This window comes from Schistocerca nitens, chromosome 2, assembly GCF_023898315.1.
Source record: "Schistocerca nitens isolate TAMUIC-IGC-003100 chromosome 2, iqSchNite1.1, whole genome shotgun sequence".
Lineage (NCBI taxonomy): Eukaryota > Metazoa > Arthropoda > Insecta > Orthoptera > Acrididae > Schistocerca > Schistocerca nitens.
Genome location: NC_064615.1, coordinates 1187814226 through 1187833947, shown reverse-complemented (window position 1 = coordinate 1187833947; position 19722 = coordinate 1187814226). Strand labels below are relative to the sequence as shown.

At 37.1% G+C, this 19722-nt stretch overlaps 1 protein-coding gene across 6 annotated transcripts in view; it reads left to right on the top strand.

The window, feature by feature from the left end:
* The window catches only part of LOC126237526 (caskin-2), a 445207-nt gene that overhangs the window by 407685 nt on the left and 17800 nt on the right, over nucleotides 1-19722 (top strand). For all 6 annotated transcript variants that reach the window (XM_049947703.1, XM_049947701.1, XM_049947702.1 and 3 more), the window contains one exon: nucleotides 17757-17867. In XM_049947703.1, the coding sequence (XP_049803660.1) occupies nucleotides 17757-17867 (111 nt within the window). The remainder of the gene's footprint in view (nucleotides 1-17756; nucleotides 17868-19722) is intronic.

The following is a 19722-nucleotide window of genomic DNA, read 5'->3' as shown; positions in this document are numbered from 1 at the left end:
AGTAAACCTAAACTGTCCATTCACCTTTCCTACCACAGTTCTCACATGCTTGTTTCATTTCATATCGCTTTGAAACATGATGCCCAGGTATTTAAATGACTTGACTGGGTCAAGCAGGACACTACTAATACTTCATCTGAAAACGGTAGAGAATTAGCATAAAAGAGTGATCAAGAAATAGCATGTTGGACTCACAGCTTTAATATTTTATGCTTTATTCACGTTTGTAAGTCACACGTTTCCACTACTCGAGAAACCTCGACCTACTCTGCTTACAGAAAAATGGACACCAGTCACTTTTGTGTCAGGAATATGCAAAACATTTGGAAATACATTCTTGGTCCCTTTGTTCATAAGCCACTTATATATTAAAAGAAATATTTTCTAATATTATAAAAAAACCTCATTTACTTACCTCACATCCTTCCATCATGGTTATTCAACATTGCACAGTGCATTTTTCAGTTATAGTAGTAAGGTTACTCCATTTTGTTTAACACTGAAATATAAAGTGCAGGTCTAAACTTTCAGAAAGCAGCCATTAAAGTGATTATCAGAATTATTAAAAGGAAACAGTCTGCTTGAAGACAGAGATGAGCTGCACACAAAAGTTTGATTTTGTACAGAGCCATGACCGGCTCTGGGTTAACGCTGTCTTTAGGCTGTGAGCTGTGTGAACACTGAGTTGAGCAGGCTGTTGCTGACTGAAATAAAATCTAATGTGAGTGCAGTGCCTGTTGCTGCAATTGAGAGATGGAGAAAGATAGGTTGGCGGAACGTCTTACAGAAAATATACAGGAGGGCTTTTCTGTGATCTACCTAAGGCATTTAACTGTGTGAATCACAGTATTCTGCTAGATAAATTGAAGTATTATGGGTTTTTAGCTTAGAATCATAATTCGATCACACTATTTTGAAATAAGAAAAAATACGGAAGAAATACACAAAATGCTTAAAAATGCACAGAAAAATAAGGCTAACTTATTCCGTCAAAGTATTAGAGAACTGAATCGTCAGGTGGAAGAGCATCTTATACATCTGGAAAATTTCGAGAGCTCTGAAAGGATAGACTACCTGTGCCTATCTGAGCATCGAGTAGCCACTGGGTTAGATAACTTTGATAGAAAAGATTACACTCTAGCAGTTTGCTCGTGCAGAACTGATATGGGAAAAGTAGAAACTGTTACACATATTAAGACAGTACACGAGTTCAAAAACATTGAGATGAGTAGATTTTGTAGTGATAAGTAAGCACATAGAATTGTGTGTTTGTGAATTAATACTGAAAAATAGTTCATTTTTAATTGTAACTGCAACAGATCCCTGAAGGGAAAGTTCGATGTGTTTTTAACGAATCTGCATTCCTTACCGTGCTTTGTGTCTGAGAGCAGCAATCGGTCTATGGAAACTTTACAGTACGTTTTATAAAGCAAAAATTATTTCGAACCTACAATTTGATCTCAGTAATTAACAACTGACTCCTAACTGATAATGTTTTATTTGCTGAAAGCAAGAAAATAAATGTTTACTCAGTAGCAAATACTCTCTCTGATCATGATGCACATTTAATCACAAAGCGAGACAGTAACTGTTTATTCAGATGCTCTCTCTGATCGTGATAAACAGTTAGTTAGGATAAATAACATAGTGCTTTATTGTTTGGATACTCATTAGTGGAAATCAGTTAGAATAATTAATGACTCCAGGATAAATGTTTTTAGGAATAGTTTACAAGAGATGCCCTGGGATGAACCAAATGCTAACATAAAATTTAATCAATTCCACTACAAATTCATATCATTATTTGAAAATAGTTTTCCGCATAAGCTAATCGCAGAGGACATTAAACGGCCAGGTGGATCACTAAAGGGAGTAAAGTAACTTGTGAAATAAAAAGGGAAAATATATCTGTTGGCAACAACAAATAGAGATCCTGAGGTAGCCACACACTACAAAAACTATTCAAAATTTCTACGAAAAATTATTAAAAAGTCAAGGAACGTGCACTTACTCGTAATGCCACAAATTGATACTTCCAACAATAGATTTAAGCCAATGTGGACTGTAGTGAAATGAGAGACAGGACAATCAGCCACGAAAAAGAATAACGCCACTGTTGAATTGAATATATGGGCTATAAATTATGAGTCATAGCTAGTAAATATATTCAATAGTCATTTCAAAAATCTAGTAGAAATTATAGGGACCATCAGTTCAATAGAAAAAGCAACAACCATAAAACTTAATCATATGATTGTATCACCAACTTATCTTTTGTAATTAAGAAAATTATACATTCTTTCAGAAGTAAAAGCTTGTCTGTTTTTTAAGGTATTTACAATAGAAAAATGCAGATTAGTTCCCATACAATATGCCCAGTCTTATCTGAAATACATAATGCATCACTACTCTAGGCATTTTTCCAGAGAAACTGAAATATGCCATTGTCAGACCCCTATGTAACAAAGGTGATAGGAGAGATGTCAATAACTACTAACCTGTTTCACTGCTGACATCATTTTCCATAATTTTTGAGAAGGTGATATATTTTAAATTAGTATCTCACCTGAGAAACACTAATATAATCAGGAAATCACAGTTTGAGTTTCAGAGGACGTGCTCTACTGAAAATGCAGTTTACACGTTCACTCGTCAAATTTTACAAACATTGAATAATAAAATAATACCATTGGTATTTTCTGTGACCTACCTAAGGCATTTGACTGTGAATCACAGTATTCCTATAGAGAAATTGAAGTTTTATGGGACTGATGGTATAGCCAACCTGTGGATAATGCCAAAAAAATGCAGAACATTGTACTTAGTAATTCAAACAATGTAGCGTAGGGACATTATTCTGAAAGGGGAGAAGTCACATATGGGGTCCCCAAGGCTCATTCTTAGGTTCACTACTGTTCCTCGTACAGGGCGATCAGTTGTGAATGCGACCCCTTTTGCAACGTGTGGTGCTGGCGAGGCCAGCGGCTGTGCCCTCGGCTCAGGTGACAGGAGGCCTGCAGGAAGTACAGTATGGTTTCTTGCGTAACTTATTTCTAAAATAATAAAGAAGTAAATTACTCATTTATACTAAGCAAGAAGATCCTGGAACTGCCTCCATGCATTGTTCAAGCATTTCTGACACCTGCATAGGAAATTGTTCATTACGCTCTTCAGTTGCCTCTGAGAAATTTATTTATTTATTTATTTCATTCGTGTTCTGTAGACCCATTAGCGATAAATGGCTTGGATGTAGAACGTGTCATGTACATAGATTTATAGACATTTGTTTATAGTAATAGGCTGTACAATGAATAAAATATTTCATAGAAAAAAATGTTTAGAAGAATTGTTTTTTGTAAAAAGTTACAAATTACGTTGAACAGACTTACAATAGATCAAAATCAATTCACATATTCTCATACATAAATTCGTCCAGTGAGTAAACGGTTTAACTTAGAAGATATTGTTTAAGTTGATCTTTAAAAGTAGGTGGATCAGTAACTGACATTTTTATTGCCTGAGGGAGAGCATTAAATATTTTTATGCAAGAGTAGTGTACTCCTTTTTGTACCATACTTAGATTCTTTTATTCAAGATGTAGATAATTTTTTACCCTAGTGTCATAGTTATGATACATGCTGTTCATTTCAAAAAGGGAATGGTTTTTACACAAGAAACACATGATAGAGGAAATGTACTGAGATACTGTTGTGAGTATTCTCAGCTCTTGGAAGAGTTTCCTGCAGGAATGTCTGTAATTGACACCACACAGAATCCTAATGACTCTTTTCTGGGCTAAGAGGATTTTGTTTGCCTTTGGCTGGTTTCCCCAGAATATAATTCCATAGGCCATCAGGGCATGACAATAACCAAAATACGTAGCTGTCAAAGTATTTAAATCACTGCAGGAAGCAATCGCATGAATAGCATAAATTGCTGAGCTTAGTTTTTTATACAAGTAGACCCAGCAACTTTGTTGACGCCACTCTTGCTAAATTCCCATAATTGTATTTCACATTAATCTCACCTTCGATATTTTGGCTTGTATGGAATTGATACTAGAAGGTATCAGATAGATTATATAATGGTAAGACAGAGATTTAGGAACCAGGTATTAAATTGTAAGACATTTCCAGGAGCAGATGTGGACTCTGACCACAATCTATTGGTTATGAACTGTAGATTAAAACTGAAGAAACTGCAAAAAGGTGGAGAGATGGGACCTGGATAAACTGACTAAATCAGAGGTTGTACAGAGGTTCAGGGAGAGCATAAGGGAATGATTGACAAATATGGGGGAAAGAAATACAGTAGAAGAAGAAAGGGAAACTCTGAGGGATGAAGTAGGGAAGGCAGCAGAGGATCAAGTAGGTAAAAAGATGAGGGCTAGTAGAAATCCTTAGGTAACAGAAGAAATATTGAATTTAATTGATGAAAGTAGAAAATATAAAAATGCAGTAAATGAAGCAGGCAAAAAGGAATACAAAAGCCTCAAAACTGTGATCGACAGGAAGTGCAAAATAGCTAAGCAGGAGTGGCTAGAGGACAAATGTAAGGATGTAGAGGCTTATCTCACGAGGGGTAAGATAGATACTGCCTACAGGAAAATTAAAGAGACCTTTGGAGAAAATAGAACCACTTGTATGAATATCAAGAGCTCAGATGGAAACCCAGTTCTAAGCATAGAAGGGAAAGCAGAAAGGTGGAAGGAGTGTATAGAGGGTCTATACAAGGTCGATGTACTTAAGGACAATATTATGGAAGAGGATGTAGATGAAGATGAAATGGGAGATACGATACTGCGTGAAGAGTTTGACAGAGCTCTGAAAGACCTGAGTCGAAACAAGGCCCCGGGAGTAGACAACGTTCCATTAGAACTACTGACGGCCTGACAAAACTCTACCATCTGGTGAGCAAGATGTATGAGACAGGCGAAATACCCACAGACTTCAAGAAGAATATAATAATTCCAATCCCAAAGAAAGCAGATGTTCACAGATGTGAAAATTATCGAACTATCAGGTTAATAAGTCACAGCTGCAAAATACTGACGCGAATTCTTTACAGACGAATGGAAAAACTGGTAGAAGCCAACCTCGGAGAAGATCAGTTTGGATTCCCTAGAAATTTTGGAACACGTGAGGCAATACTGACTCTACGACTTATCTTAGAAGAAAGATTAAGGAAATGCAAACCTACATTTCTAGCATTTGTAGACTTAGAGAAAGCTTTTGACTGGAATACTCTCTTTCAAATTCTAAAGGTGGCAGGGGTAAAATACAGGGAGTGAAAGGGTATATACAATTTGTACAGAAACCAGATGGCGATTGTAAGAGTCGATGGGCATGAAAGGGAAGCAGTGATTGGGAAGGGAGTGAGACAGGGTTGTAGCCTCTCCCCAATGTTCTTCAATCTGTATATTGAGCAAGCAGTAATGGAAACAAAAGAAAAATTCGGAGTAGGTATTAAAATTCATGGAGAAGAAATAAAAACTTTGAGGTTCGCCGATGACATTGTAATTCTGTCAGAGACAGCAAAGGACTTGGAAGAGCAGTTGAATGGAATGGACAGTGTCTTGAAAGGAGGATATAAGATGAACATCTACAAAAGCAAAACAAGGATAATGGAATATAGTCGAATTAAGTCGGGTGATGCTGAGGGAATTAGATTAGGAAATGAGACACTTAAAGTAGTAAAGGAGTTTTGCTATTTGGGGAGCAAAATAACTGATAATGGTTGAAGTAGAGAGGATATAAAATGTAGACTGGCAATGGCAAGGAAAGCGTTTCTGAAGAAGAGAAATTTGTTAACATCGAGTATAGATTTAAGTGTCAGGAAGTCATTTCTGAAAGTATTTGTATGGAGTGTAGCCATGTATGGAAGTGAAACATGGACGATAAACAGTTTAGACAAGGAGAAAATAGGAGCTTTCAAAATGTGGTGCTACAGAAGAATGCTGAAGATTAGATGGGTAGATCATGTAACTAATGAGGAGGTATTGAATAGAATTGGGGAGGAATTTGTGGCACAACTTGACAAGAGGAAGGGACCGGTTGGTAGGACATGTTCTGAGGCATCAGGGGATCACAAATTTAGCATTGGAGGGCAGCGTGGAGGGTAAAAATCGTAGAGGGAGACCAAGAGATGAATACACTAAGCAGATTCAGAAGGATGTAGGCTGCAGTAGGTACTTGGAGATGAAGAAGCTTGCACAGGAGTAGCGTGGAGAGCTGCATCAAACCAGTCTCAGGACTGAAGACCACAACAACAACAACAACACATGGAATTGAATCAATTGAGTTTTTTAAAAATTTAGTGATAGTCCATTAGAGATAAACCAGTTAAAGGTCTCCTGAAAAATTGCATTACAGTGATCTCAAGATTAGTATTTGTTGAATTGTGTACCAGAATTGTCATGTCATCGGCAAACAAAGGAAATTTTACGTTAGCCCTTGTACACACTGGAAGGTCATTTATGAAAATAAATTGTTTATTGTGCCCCAAGTAGAGGACACTGGTTCCCCAATAGTGTCGTTTACCATGACTTTCTGTTTCCAATCCTTTAAATAGGAGGCAAGCCACATCCCTGCTTCGCCAGTTAACCCATAAAATTCTGCCTTTCTCAGAAAAATCTCACAGTTCACGCAATGGAATGCCTTAGAAAACTCACAAAAAATTTCAGATGGAGATATTTTACTATTGATTGATTCAAGAATTGCATTGGTGAAACAATATATCACATCTTCTGTTGAGATGTTTTTCTGGAAACCGAATTGACTTTTATTGAGAAAATTGTATTTACTAAGATTTTCAAGAATTCTTCTGTGTACAAGTTTCTCGAGAATCTTGGAGAAACAAGTTAAGAGGTAAATAGGATGATAATTGGTTACTTCGTTTCTGTCACCATTCTTGTACAATGGTTTCACAACTGCATATGTAAGTCTATCAGGGACAATTCCTAATGTCAGTGATTCATTAAAGATGTGGCACAGGACTTCACAAATGAAAATGTGTGTGTGTTTCAACACTTTGAGCAAATACCATCAATAGCAGTTGAGTTTTTGTTTTTCATGGTCCTTACTATCTTCTTAATTTCCTCAACAGTGACAGGAGGCATGCTAATCTCCGGTGTTGCTCTAAGTCCACTTCTTTGTAAAAGATTCAGAGCGTAATTTATAGAACCTTTACACCCTGTCTTATGCGCTGCAGTCAAAAAATGCTTGTTGAAAATTTTTGCAACAGTTTCATCTTTATCAATGATATTCCCATTATGTCTAACTTCAATATTTCCTGCATCGTTCAAATAACTAGCAGTTTCTCTTTTAATAATACCCCAGATGGTTTTTATTTTGTTGCCAGAATTATCTATTTCTGATTTGATGAACATACTTTTTGCCTTTATCAGAACTTCATTTAAGATCTTGCAGTACCTTTTGTAATGAGCTCTTATTTCAGGATCATTTGTATTTCTGAGAGAAACATAAAGCAGTCTTTAGTCCTACATGATGTCTTTATTCCTTTTGTGAGCCACTGTTTGCTGATATGGCTCTGTTACTTGTTCTTTGCAGTTCTTAGAGGGAAGACAGCTTCAAAGTGCCACATAAATTCATTTATAAATAGGTTAAATTTGTCATTGACTTTCAGTGCTCTATAAATTGGGCTCCAGTCAATGAGTTGAAGATAACTGTTGAAGATCATGAGATTTTCATTATTAATTACCCTAAATGACCTTTGTACTTCTCGTGTGGGCATATATCATTGATAGTTAGCAATCGGCCGTCTGAAAGACCATTTAGGACTTGTTTTACTGTTGCATTGGTGTTTCTATTCTCATCAATGAAAATATTATCTATAAGATTTGAACAGTAGTTCGTAACCCTTGTGGGGAAGTCTACCCTGGGTGTGAGGTTGTATGTGTTCATTATGTGTAGCATGTCAGCTCTACTACTATCATAATCTAGAAAGTTAATGTTAAAGTCTCCTAAGACTACAGTATTTTTATTTTCTGAATATATATAGGATAGAAGAGATTCGAGTTGCTTAAAGAACATACATTGCTCCCCCGATGGGTCGCTATACACTGTTACTATAATGTAATTGGTGTTAATTTCTATGCCACAAGCTTCAAAATGCTGATCAAAACAGAACTTTGTGAGCTCTAGAGATCTATACATTATATTCTTTTTTACATATATTATTACACCACCCTTCTGCACACTGTTTCTACAAAAGTGAGAGGCAATAAGATAGCCATCTAGATTCAGCATATTGATACACTCATTTCATGGTGTTCAGTAAAACAAAGGATATCAGCATTATCAATAGTATTACTGTCACTAATATTGTCAGCAGTTCTAGTTTACTTGCTAGGTTTCAAGATGGGCGAGTTTTTGCACACGCTCGTTAGATAATTGATCTTTTGCTGAGTGTCATTTCTGACTGACTTACCTAAGTCACGGTTTTCCCCTTTTTGTTGCGAAACCATAAAAAATCTTGTTTAGTAGAGCAGGTTTTCTAGGCCTCGAGCTCCTCTTTTGATCGTAGACTGCTACAGTCCGTGGTGACACTACAGTAGTTTGGATGGAACACTGTAATCTAATTGTTGATCCTGCTGCAGTTAATGTTTCAGGTGCTGTAGTTGAAGTATCTGAAGTTGATGACACTTCCACTCCTTTGATTGATGACACTTTCACTGAGTTGTTGACACTTCCACTCTTTTGATTGCAGACTGCTGCAGGCCTTGGCGACACTACAGTAGCTTTGATGGAGCACTGTGATCTAGTTGTTGATCCTGCTGCAGTTAATGTTAATGTTTCCGGTGCTGTAGTCACTGTAGCTGGAGTTAATGACACTTGCACTGTTGACGGGACAGCTGATGTAGTAGAAGCTGAGCTTGACCAATCATCTATGTCAATTTCTTTACTTGAATTGTTTCTCAGCTTATCCGAAGTCACTGCAGTTGTACCACTCTGTGATCCTAGATTAGGCTCCACCATACTTACTGCTATTGCTGGATACTGCGATTCATTGAATTGATGTAGGTTTTCCAGTATTAAGTCACACAATCTAGATTTGCCACTGCTGTTCCTGTGCATTCCATGCGTTGTGAAGTCTTCTCTTAGATTGGCAGCTTTAAGAAAGCTAACGTTGCAGAACATTTTGCACATGTTCTCAATTTTACGATTTATAATTTCTATTTATTTATTTACACAAGATGTTTTTGTTAGGTCATGTCGCTCAGGAATACTAACAATAGTTATTTTGAGTGCTGGCACACACTGTAGCATTTTCTTCAGATCTCTTATTGTATGTTTCGCTTCGTTTTTGTAAACATCATTTGCTCCAGCTATTCATTATAAATGAGTTATTTGAACCCGAGTCTTTGTCTCTGTGGATATCTTTTGTAACAAAATGCAGAGGCGCACCTTGTTTCACTAGACCCATAACATTTACCTTTTCCATTTTTTCTTTCAGTGTTTCAGCTAGCCCTCTTCCATGACTGTATGAGAATAAGTAAATATTTTCTTGATTTACTTTCCGATTTTCAGCCTTGTCATTTTTTCCCAGCAATAAAGTGTTCACCTTTCATCACATTTGTTTCTAATATATAATCTATTAGTACTTTTTTTGCTGCCAGAACGAGTTAAATGTTTCTCATTGAGACCTTTTGCTGTAAGGTTTTGACGAGAATTCGCAATGACTTCTTTTTTTGCGCTAGAGTACTGTCTGATAATACCTGATATCTATTACTTAATTTGATATGAAAATTATCTGTAGAAACTTTTGCCTGATGAGCCTTTTTAGGTGTTACAAAGTAGGTCAAAGTGAGTGTCCTCTGCTTTTACGTTCGCTGACTTGGTTTTTTTCTACTGAGAAGGCATTTTTTAGTTTGTTTACTTCAGATTTTAGCCGGCACACATCATTAATTAATGTTGTAACAACACATTGTTCAATGCCTGCATCATATGCCACGAAAAGTTCGTTAATGGCGTTGCACTGATCACTACACAAACACGTTTTATTGATTGGAGTGTAATTTAAACTGACTGCAACAACACAATTTGGATGAACCCACTGTTGAGCTTCTTCACACATACGGAGTCCCTGCATTACATTTTCTCCACATACATAACACTTGACACCATTATTTTCGTAATTTGAACTGGAGTGATTTACCACTAACCAATATGTGATGCCATCTTGTCTTATATTTATTACGTTTAAAAAGTAAACTGTTTCATTATAAATAACCTACAGTCCATTAATGAACTTTTGCTTTTTCATTATGACCAACATTATTATTTGAACTTATTCTTACTCTGGTATTACTATGAATTCGTAGGTAATATATCTTCACTGAGATATACACAACAAGAAACAGTGGTATATCTATATATGTTCTCATATCATTTATATCTAAAAACAAAGATTATGTAACTTACCAAACAAAAGCATTGGTGTGTTGATACACACACAAATAAACACAAACACACACACAAAATTCAAGCTTTCACAACCCATGGTTGCTTCACCAGGAAAGAGGGAAGGAGAGGGAAAGACGAAAGGATGTGGGTTTTAAGGGAGAGGGTAAGGAATCATTTATATAGGCAGGATAAAATTGTATGGTAGATTACAGTAAAAAGGGAAGGTGACTCCTTACCCTCTCCTATAAAACCCACATCCTTTCGTCTTTCCCACTCCTTCCCTCTTTCCTGATGAAGCAACCGTGGGTTGCGAAAGCTTGAATTTTGTTTGTGTGTTTGTGTTTATTTGTGTGTCTATCAACATACCAATGCTTTCGTTTGGTAAGTTACATCATCTTTGTTTTTAGATATATTTTTCCCATGTGGAATGTTTCCCCCTATTATATTCATATCTTCTCATATCATTTGTTTGACTTCTCTCATATCATGTTGTACACTTCTGTACACTGAATGATTGAGTGGATCAATAAATATACAAATACAAACTGAAGGCAGTTGCTAGTTTCAAGTTCATCTAAAGTGTGTGGATTTGATTCGTACTCTTTTTAGTGCTCCTGACCCAGAGATAAAAATCACAGTGTTAAATGGGGGTATTGAGGAGGCCGTATGTTGTTCGTGATAATTCTGTCTTGAAACACGTCGTGAATCTCCTGTATATGTGCCATTGCAGGGTCCTGTTGAAAGGTCATGAAAACATGTTCCCTCTCAGTTAATTGGCCAAAATATGGCCACAATATGTTTTCCAAGTATCTCTCCCCATTAACTGTTTCGAGGAAAACAAAATAGGTCTGTTAGTCTCTCACCACTAATAGCACACCACATTCCTATTTTCTGATCGTGCACAGGTGCCTCGTGCCTTTTTTTAGGCTTTTCAAAACTCCAGTAATGATTATTTTGTGAACTAACGTAGCCACTTAGGTAGAACCGTGATTCGTCTGAAAAAGGAGGGGTCAATTTCTCTGTCATGCGCCCTATTCAAACTCTGTTCACAAAACTGCAACATTTTTGTAGAGTCACCCTGTTTAAGTTCTTGCACTGCAGTTATTTTATTGGGCTGTAACTTGTTCCTCTTTCAACAGAGCCATAGGAAATTCCCATTTGCTGAGAAAGAATCAAACTCATTTTCTAGGAGACCTTTCCAGAGTATGTCCAATGTTATCAAGTGTTACTTCTGTGAGTACTGCATGTGGTTGTCTACATTTCCTGTCAAGAACACTTCCCATTTCACGAAATTTATTTATCAATATATGAATCGTACTCTGACTAGGAACACGAACATCAGGAAATTCCTCTCGAAATAATCTCATTACTGCACGTCCTTATCCAGCACATGTGAATGAATCATACACGAATACTCTTTATTGAATAGGATCTTGTAATTCACCATTTCACGTGAAACACTTTCACTCAATACGCTGTATTCTGTCGCCTAGCGAAAATGTACTACCTGCAGATCACTTCTACACAAGCAAAGCCCTCACAGCGGAGGGGAAATATTTTCACCAAAGCAGAATTACAACTTTTTGCAGATGACGCAAGTGTTGTAATCAGTCCAAGCATACATACAGAAGCAGAAGAAAATGGTAAACAGTGTTCTTAAAAATATCATTAACTGGTTTTTTGCAAGTGGTCTCACCCTCAATTTTAAGAAGTCACAGCATGCACATCTAGGTTTACTAAACCAATGATAAGTGTAACACATGATGAGGAAATAACGTGTAGGGTGGAAACTTCAAAATTCTTAAGTGTGTGTATCGATGAGAATTTAAACTGGAGAAAGCACATTTTGGAACTCCTGAAACAACTTAATTCAGACACATTTGCATTTAGAATCGCTGCAAATCTTTGGGAGAGACAAATCAGTAAGCTGATATGTTCTTCATATTTTCATTCAATAATGTGATATGGAATAATATTTTGGGGTAACTCATTTTTAAGAAGGAAGGTCTTTATTGCTGAAAAATGTGCTGTAATAATGATATGTGATGCTCACCAAAGCTCTTCTTGTAGGCATCTTTGAAGAAGTCCTAACTACTACTTCACAGTAAAAAAGGTTGGAACTACAATTTTGATCATTTACTCAGTGATATAAAATGTCTTGACAGACTGCAAAGTGAAATTTGAAAAGAAACCAAAAAATTTCTCCTTGACAACTCTTTCTGTTCCATAGAAGAATTTATATTATTTTAACATGTAAAAGGTGATGGGTAGGAATTACTAACACACATCTGTTTGTTAAAAATAAAATATTACAAATGTTCAGCATGTAAGCCATATTTACGAATTAATTTGTCATGTGACTGTATAATGACTCATTTAACATCATTACCATTCATTGCGCAAAATGATCCACGGAACATGAAACTAACTAACTATATAATTATGAGACAGAATTTCTGGCCGTTAGGTACCTAAAGAAGGCTCTCTCTCTCTCTCTCTCTCTCTCACTCTCTCTCTCTCTCACACACACACACACACACACACACACACACACACTACTTCTGTTATTGTCTGTGTTTGGTCGTTTGCTATTATTCATTGGTGCAAAGGGTACTTCATGAAATGCACAATACAGGGTGGTCCATCTGAAGTTTCGGATGAGATTCTTGGAAACTATACATCGGGTAAAAATAGTGGGTAAGACAAGTTCATAAGCTCAACGGGGGACATCAAATGATACTATACGTCACCCCCAGCCCTCGCCCCCTTGGGTGGGGTGGGGGGCAACTTTTAAATCTTAAATGGAAACCCCCATTTGTTATTGTAGATTCGGATTCTCCATAAAAAAGTAATCAAGTTTTGTCTGAAACATTTTTTTAAACCATTGACACGTGACGCTGAAATCGAGAAAAATTAAAATTGGGTTAGAACTCCGATTTATTTAGAATGATCCGATAAGGTCGCATCAAATCGATACAAAATGTGCACCAATTCTTCCATTATGCGAAATTAAGCTGCTTTTTTTTATTTTTTTTTTTTTTCAGGATGTATCCTACCTGCTACAGTTTTTGATGGAGGGAGGCGGAATGGTATTAAAATCTCGTTAGGGTACTCTTCTCAATTGCATTACTCAACCGACTGTGGCCAAACTGCGAACTATGGCTCAGTATAAAGGTCGGTGCAATGCGATCAGGCGTCACTTCACTTTCAGATTTTGAACGTAAACTTCGACTGACGAAAGTAAATTATTCTGTAGCGAAACATGGCTCACTGTCCTCGTCCAGAGATTGTTGATATGATGTTAATTTTAGGTGAATGCCATAACTATTACGCTGCAGCTGCGCAATTGTATGCGGATCGTTTCCCAAACAGACGACATCCAAGCGAAAATATTATTCTAAATTGCACTCAACGAGCTCGAAATGGATACATGCACCGTCCACCTCGCCATCGCAAATACAATGAAAATGACGCTCGTACCCTTACCAGTCTCGCCTGTGTTCAACTGGATCCCAAAATGTCTCACAGACAAACTGGAATACCAAAATCAAATGTTTTGGGGATTTTGAAGGCACATAAATATCATGCGTGTCATATCACACTGACATGGGCATTAACGCTGAAAGATATGTGTTGCGGCGGGGCGAGTTAAAAGTTGCCCTTCGTTGCGTAATTGTTTGACCACTGTCTTTCGTCGTACTGTGCACTACAAAAAGTTCCACCTACCTCAGTACAGCGTCTGGTCACCAGCCCGATTCCCTGCATGCGTAGATACCGTTCAGACAATGTTAAAAGCTGCGTTGAAGAAAAACATCGTCAATACTTACGTTTGCAAAGTCCGCCTAAACTCTGGTAGGAAGCTATCCTGTAACATAACGATTTTCGGGTGGAGGGCGACTGCTTCAGTCTTTTAGAAAAAATGTCAAAATTCCGCAACAAGTTCTTTATTTCTTTAGGCTCAAAATTAAAGAATTAGTCATCAGCCCGTATTTATTTAAATGATTAATATCAATGTCCTCATCTCACAGTTCATACAACCCAGTATACAAGCAAGACAGCCAGAAATATACTTAAGTCCAACCCGAATTATTACGTGATCTACAGTCGATGCTCTGCTACAATATGTGAGTTTCACATTCGGTCTTATTTTTAGTGGATTTCTAATAAAGAAACTGCTCGCTAACTGTTCCATCGATGAATATAAAACATGCCACGCAGAATTCTACAAAGACCGAAAGTTCATACGTGTTTATCTTTCCAACTAAACAATTCACAAAGCTCCGTAAATGCAACTGCTTTGACGGCAATACCATCCGGACGCAAAATACCAGTAACTTTTTCATATTACTCATAATGTAGACGGATACGTCCAACATGATCTGTACGTCCGATAGCTAGCCAACGACTCACCACCTGCCATTCCTTCCAGGGCCTATAACTACTTGATAAGCCCTGGAAATGCTTAACTCTGATTAGTTGTTCAAAATGACCAGCCAATCAAAACAATCCTTCGAGTTCTTTCTCGCACCAAAACTGTCCTATGCCAATCAATATTCACAGATGCATTTACATCACTTCATCATGCAAATCTTAATGAATTGTTTAACAAAACCAAACGAAAAGAAAACTAATCTTGAATTGACTTTAGAAAATTATTACTCTGCAAATGGCTATTCTGGCTGCCTTCTTACAAAAGCAAGTGCACTTGGACATAAGTCATCAGCAAGGTAGGGAAATTACAGCTTTCATTGCAACTGCTTGCTTCACACTTTCCCGTGACATAGTTGCATAATGTTTAACATCAGATAATATTGAATCTTTATGTATATCCCACATATAGACTCTCACTCACTCTCATTTATTCACACAACCAAAACAAATAGCTATTAAATAAATATTAATCCTTTCTGAATTCTATGTTACAAAAATGAAAAATAATTCCAAATGATACTAAAAGATAAACTGCTATGAATCCTAACTGACTTTAATCAAATAAGTGTTGGTTTTTGGTGTTTTAGTTAACTGTCTCTAAATCTGGAAGTATCTCAGCTAGGCATATGAGATTTTAACACAACCTTCCTTTTAATAACAAAGGGCTGTATATTGACTATTAACAAAATTGAGTAATATTTACTACTGTTTATTTACATTCTTGGAGGCTCGAATATTCTGTTGTCGAACTAACATAGGTTGCACTTCCCACAGCTAGGCTAGTGACAGGTGCGAGATACCAGCGGCTGTATATTGCCACCACCAACGGCTGCAATGCTACGAGCCTGTACTTCAGAGTAGCTTACTGCAATAAAATGCTATTGCATACTTACTCGCAAAGTTACAGCATGCATTTTTGCCAATGGGCCTTGGAAATGATAAGAGATAACAATGATTTTTTTGGATATATTATGTTCACCAGTGAAGCCACACACAAAAACAATGGTGAATTAAATAGTCATGATTGTCATTATTGGTCCCCTGTCAATCCACTCTGGCACAGACCCATTGACAATCAACGCAAATGGTTGTTAATGGTCTGGCGTGGAATTTTAAATGGTTACTTGATAGGACCATATCTTTTTGACTGAAATGTTACTGGGGAATCTTATTTACAACTTCTCCATGATGATTTGTTGGAACTAATGGAAGATGTTGATTTAGAAACCAGACAAAGAATGTGGTTCCAACAGGATGGAGCAGCTCCCCATTCTGCTAAAAATGTAAGGAACGTTTTAAATTTATGGTACCCTGGTTGGTGAACAGGACATGGTTGAGCAATTCAGTGGCCTCCACGTTCACCAGACCTAACATCTCCTGCTTTTTTCTTGTGGGGTTATTTAAAAAATATTATTTATGAGAGACAGCCCACAACTCGAAACAATATGGAGCAATGCATTCAAAGAGCTTGTGCAGCCATACCACAGGATGTGCTGCTCAAAACTGTGGGCAACTTTTGCAGATGATTAACTTAATGCATTGAAACAAATGAGGATAATTTTGAACAATTTATTCATGGCTAATTTCATTAATTAAGCACCCCAAATTGTGAGGCAAGGGGACTCACACTAATGAAGCACCCCATCATGTGAGAGGCAAGGGGACTCTCACTAATGAAGCACACCATGGGAACATCATTCTACCACGTACATGTCATTGTTCCTGGGTGACGCTAAAAATAGGATACAGCACATTTTGTACAAAAATAGCATAATTTGATGTAACAAAAGAATTGGTGCAAATTTTTTATCAGTTTCATGTGCCTTACATAATTCTAAATAAATCTGAGTTCTTTCCTAATTATACTTTCTTCTTGACTTCAGTGCCATCTGTCTATGGTTTAAAAATGTTTCAGACAAAACCTAACTACTTTTTTATGGAGAATCTGAATCTGCAATAAAAATGGGTGTTTCCATTTAAGATTTAAAAGTTGAGCCCCCCCCCGCCCCCCCCCCCCCCACCTCCCCATCCAAGGGGGTGGGGGGTGGTGGTCATGTGTAGAATCATTTGATGTCCCCCTTTCAGCTTACAAACTTGTCTTGCCCACTATTTTTACCTGATTTATAGTTTTCGAGATAATCTCATCCGAAACTTCAGATGGACCACCCTGTATTTTTACCCACTTTCATAAGTGCAGCATGTAAGAAAGATCTATTTATTTGCTTAATCCAAAACTGCTTCAGTAAAAATTGTTCAATTCTGCAGGCTGTAAAGACTTTGATATCATTGTGTAAAGCTAAGAATGATAATTTTCTTGTTGTGCAGGCCTACACTTACTATAGAGATTTTGTAAAACTATGGCATAGTGTCTGGGGACCCACAATCTTTATAATTTGTATCAGTTTCTACACCACTCAAAACACGAAACAAGTTCTGTTCTCTTCAGAAGCCGTTATCAGCTCTCGTGGCATGTTCTATTGTGAACTGTTAAATTAAAGTTTTATTTAAAAACTAAACCTTTAGCATAAATTCACTTGATACAAGAGCTACAAGATTTGATGACAGTTTTTGAAGAGAATTGAAACTAGCCACAAAAATTAAATTTAATGTTTGTGATCCTGATTAGGAGAAAATGGATATAAATCTAGAGAAACCCATGTGCTTGACTCATACAGCATAAGCAGAAGTATTATTGTTAAGAAACAACACCTAAACCTACCTAGCAGAGCTGTTTCTGATGCCTAATTCTGTTGAATAATAAAATTTGTGAACAAATTCTACTTTCTTATGAGTTTTTGTTTATAGGATACAATTGTTCTCTAGGCTGAGGCAATGCATTATTCTGTCATTTGTTGAAGATCATTATTGGAATAATGATAATACCCTTTCTGTGCACTGCAGGATCAGGATGTCCTGCATGCTTGGCTTATGGATCTTCATTTTGAAGAATATTTTCCCCTGTTTGCTTCAGCTGGTTATGATATGCCCACAATATGCAAAATGACACCAGAGGTAAGTTTGAAGTAAACTGTTAATAGAGAATAGGGGTGTTTGTTGGTGTGGTTAAAATGCCTGTACAGAGAGTAAGTTGAATTATTACAGACAAGTTACAAGGACCATATCACACATCAATAGTTTTGTGACTGTCTGGTATGTGACACTTTGGTATAAGTATGGGTAATTTGCTGTGGGAAGGGGCAAATATTCATTCTGGATTAGATGCAGTTGGTGGATGTCAAAAATGTTTTTGGGGTATGTGAGAAAAGTAACGAGACTGATTTTTTATCTACCAAAGCTTTTTTTATTTTTATTTTTTTTTCAAACTAAAATATTGTCCACTACATGGTAGTTCCCTTACACCAACAGCCTTGGTGACAGTGCTGAAAGGCTACAACTGGTAGGGCCTTTAATATGTAGATCACATTCTTTCGAATGTTCTCCAGAGTCCAAAAATGACGAACTTTTAAAACATTTTTCAAAGGAAAAAGAAAAGTCACAAGGATTAAGATCAGGTGAACAGGGGGACTGTGAGACAACAGAAATGCCTTTTGAGGACAAAAATTCTGTGACGGGAATGGCCATGTGAGATGGGGCATTGTGACGATGCAAAATTCACTTGGGACGAATCTGTGCTATCGATGAGAAATATTCCCTGTATGCCTGTTTCAATTTTTAAAGGTCATACTTGCAGATTCCTCAAGGTTAACACAAACCTTGGTGGCAATAATGTTGCTCTGAATTTGTAAAAATCTCACGACGGCTGTACGTAGGTGAAACTCGGGCCGAGCACTCTGAAGCACGAGTAGAACAGCACAGCGTCGCCAGAACACTTGCAGTGTCGCCAGTCTCACACACATTGTGTATGATATAACCGATGATGAATACAAAGGTTCCGAGACTGACAATGTGATTTCAAAATTGATTAACAGTACATTATTCGGCTTCTCGGAAATAAAAGCACACATTTTTCAAAGAAGTTTTATTTGTGTGGGGATATAGTCAGTATAATTAATGTAGCAGCTCTTAGATATAACATAATATTCAGCATCAGACTGGATTTTTAGAGATACAAGCTGCTTACTCTGCAATATAATTGCATAGATAAAAAAATCTACTCACCAAGTAATGGCAGGAGAGCACAAATGTAAACAAAAAAGATGTTTTACACACGTAAGCCTTTGGAACCAGTGACTCCTTCTTCTGGTAGAAAGGTTGAAAGGAAAGGAAGAGTGGAAAATGAAAAGGACTGAAGAGGTTTAGGAAAAGGGGCACATTCCGAGGTCACGGGAGGCGTACCATACTTACGTCCTGTCCGATAAGTCTCCCTGACCTGGGATTCTGGCTGACTTTTCCAAACTCTTCCCCTTTTTCTAAATCTCTCCAGTCCTTTTCCTTCACCCCTCTTCCTTTCCCTTCAACCCCTCCGCCAGAAGAAGTGGCCTCTGGCTCCAAAAGCTCGCATACGTAAAACCTCTTTTTTTATAAGTGTTCTCGTGCCACCACTCGGTGAGTAGATCTTATAATGTCAAAAATCGATTATTTTTGTTGTTGCGAGTTGCTTAATCTGTACATTTCACTTCTTTTTTTGTTTGTGAACATCATAATATTGGGTTACAGCTACAATAATTCTTAACAGCAAATGCTGGAGAAAATAATTTTTCTATATTTTTATGTAGTATAAGATATTTGTTAATACTTTGCCAGTTCTGTTTGTCAGTTATTGTCATAGTGGTGTGGAATCATTACTTGTGTAACTACTTACGAATCTTCTTAGAATTTTGTTTGTAAGTTTTGAAACTGAGAACAACAGAAAACCTCGGATGGAGTAACAGTGATATGAAGTGGGATGAGTTGATACCAGCACACT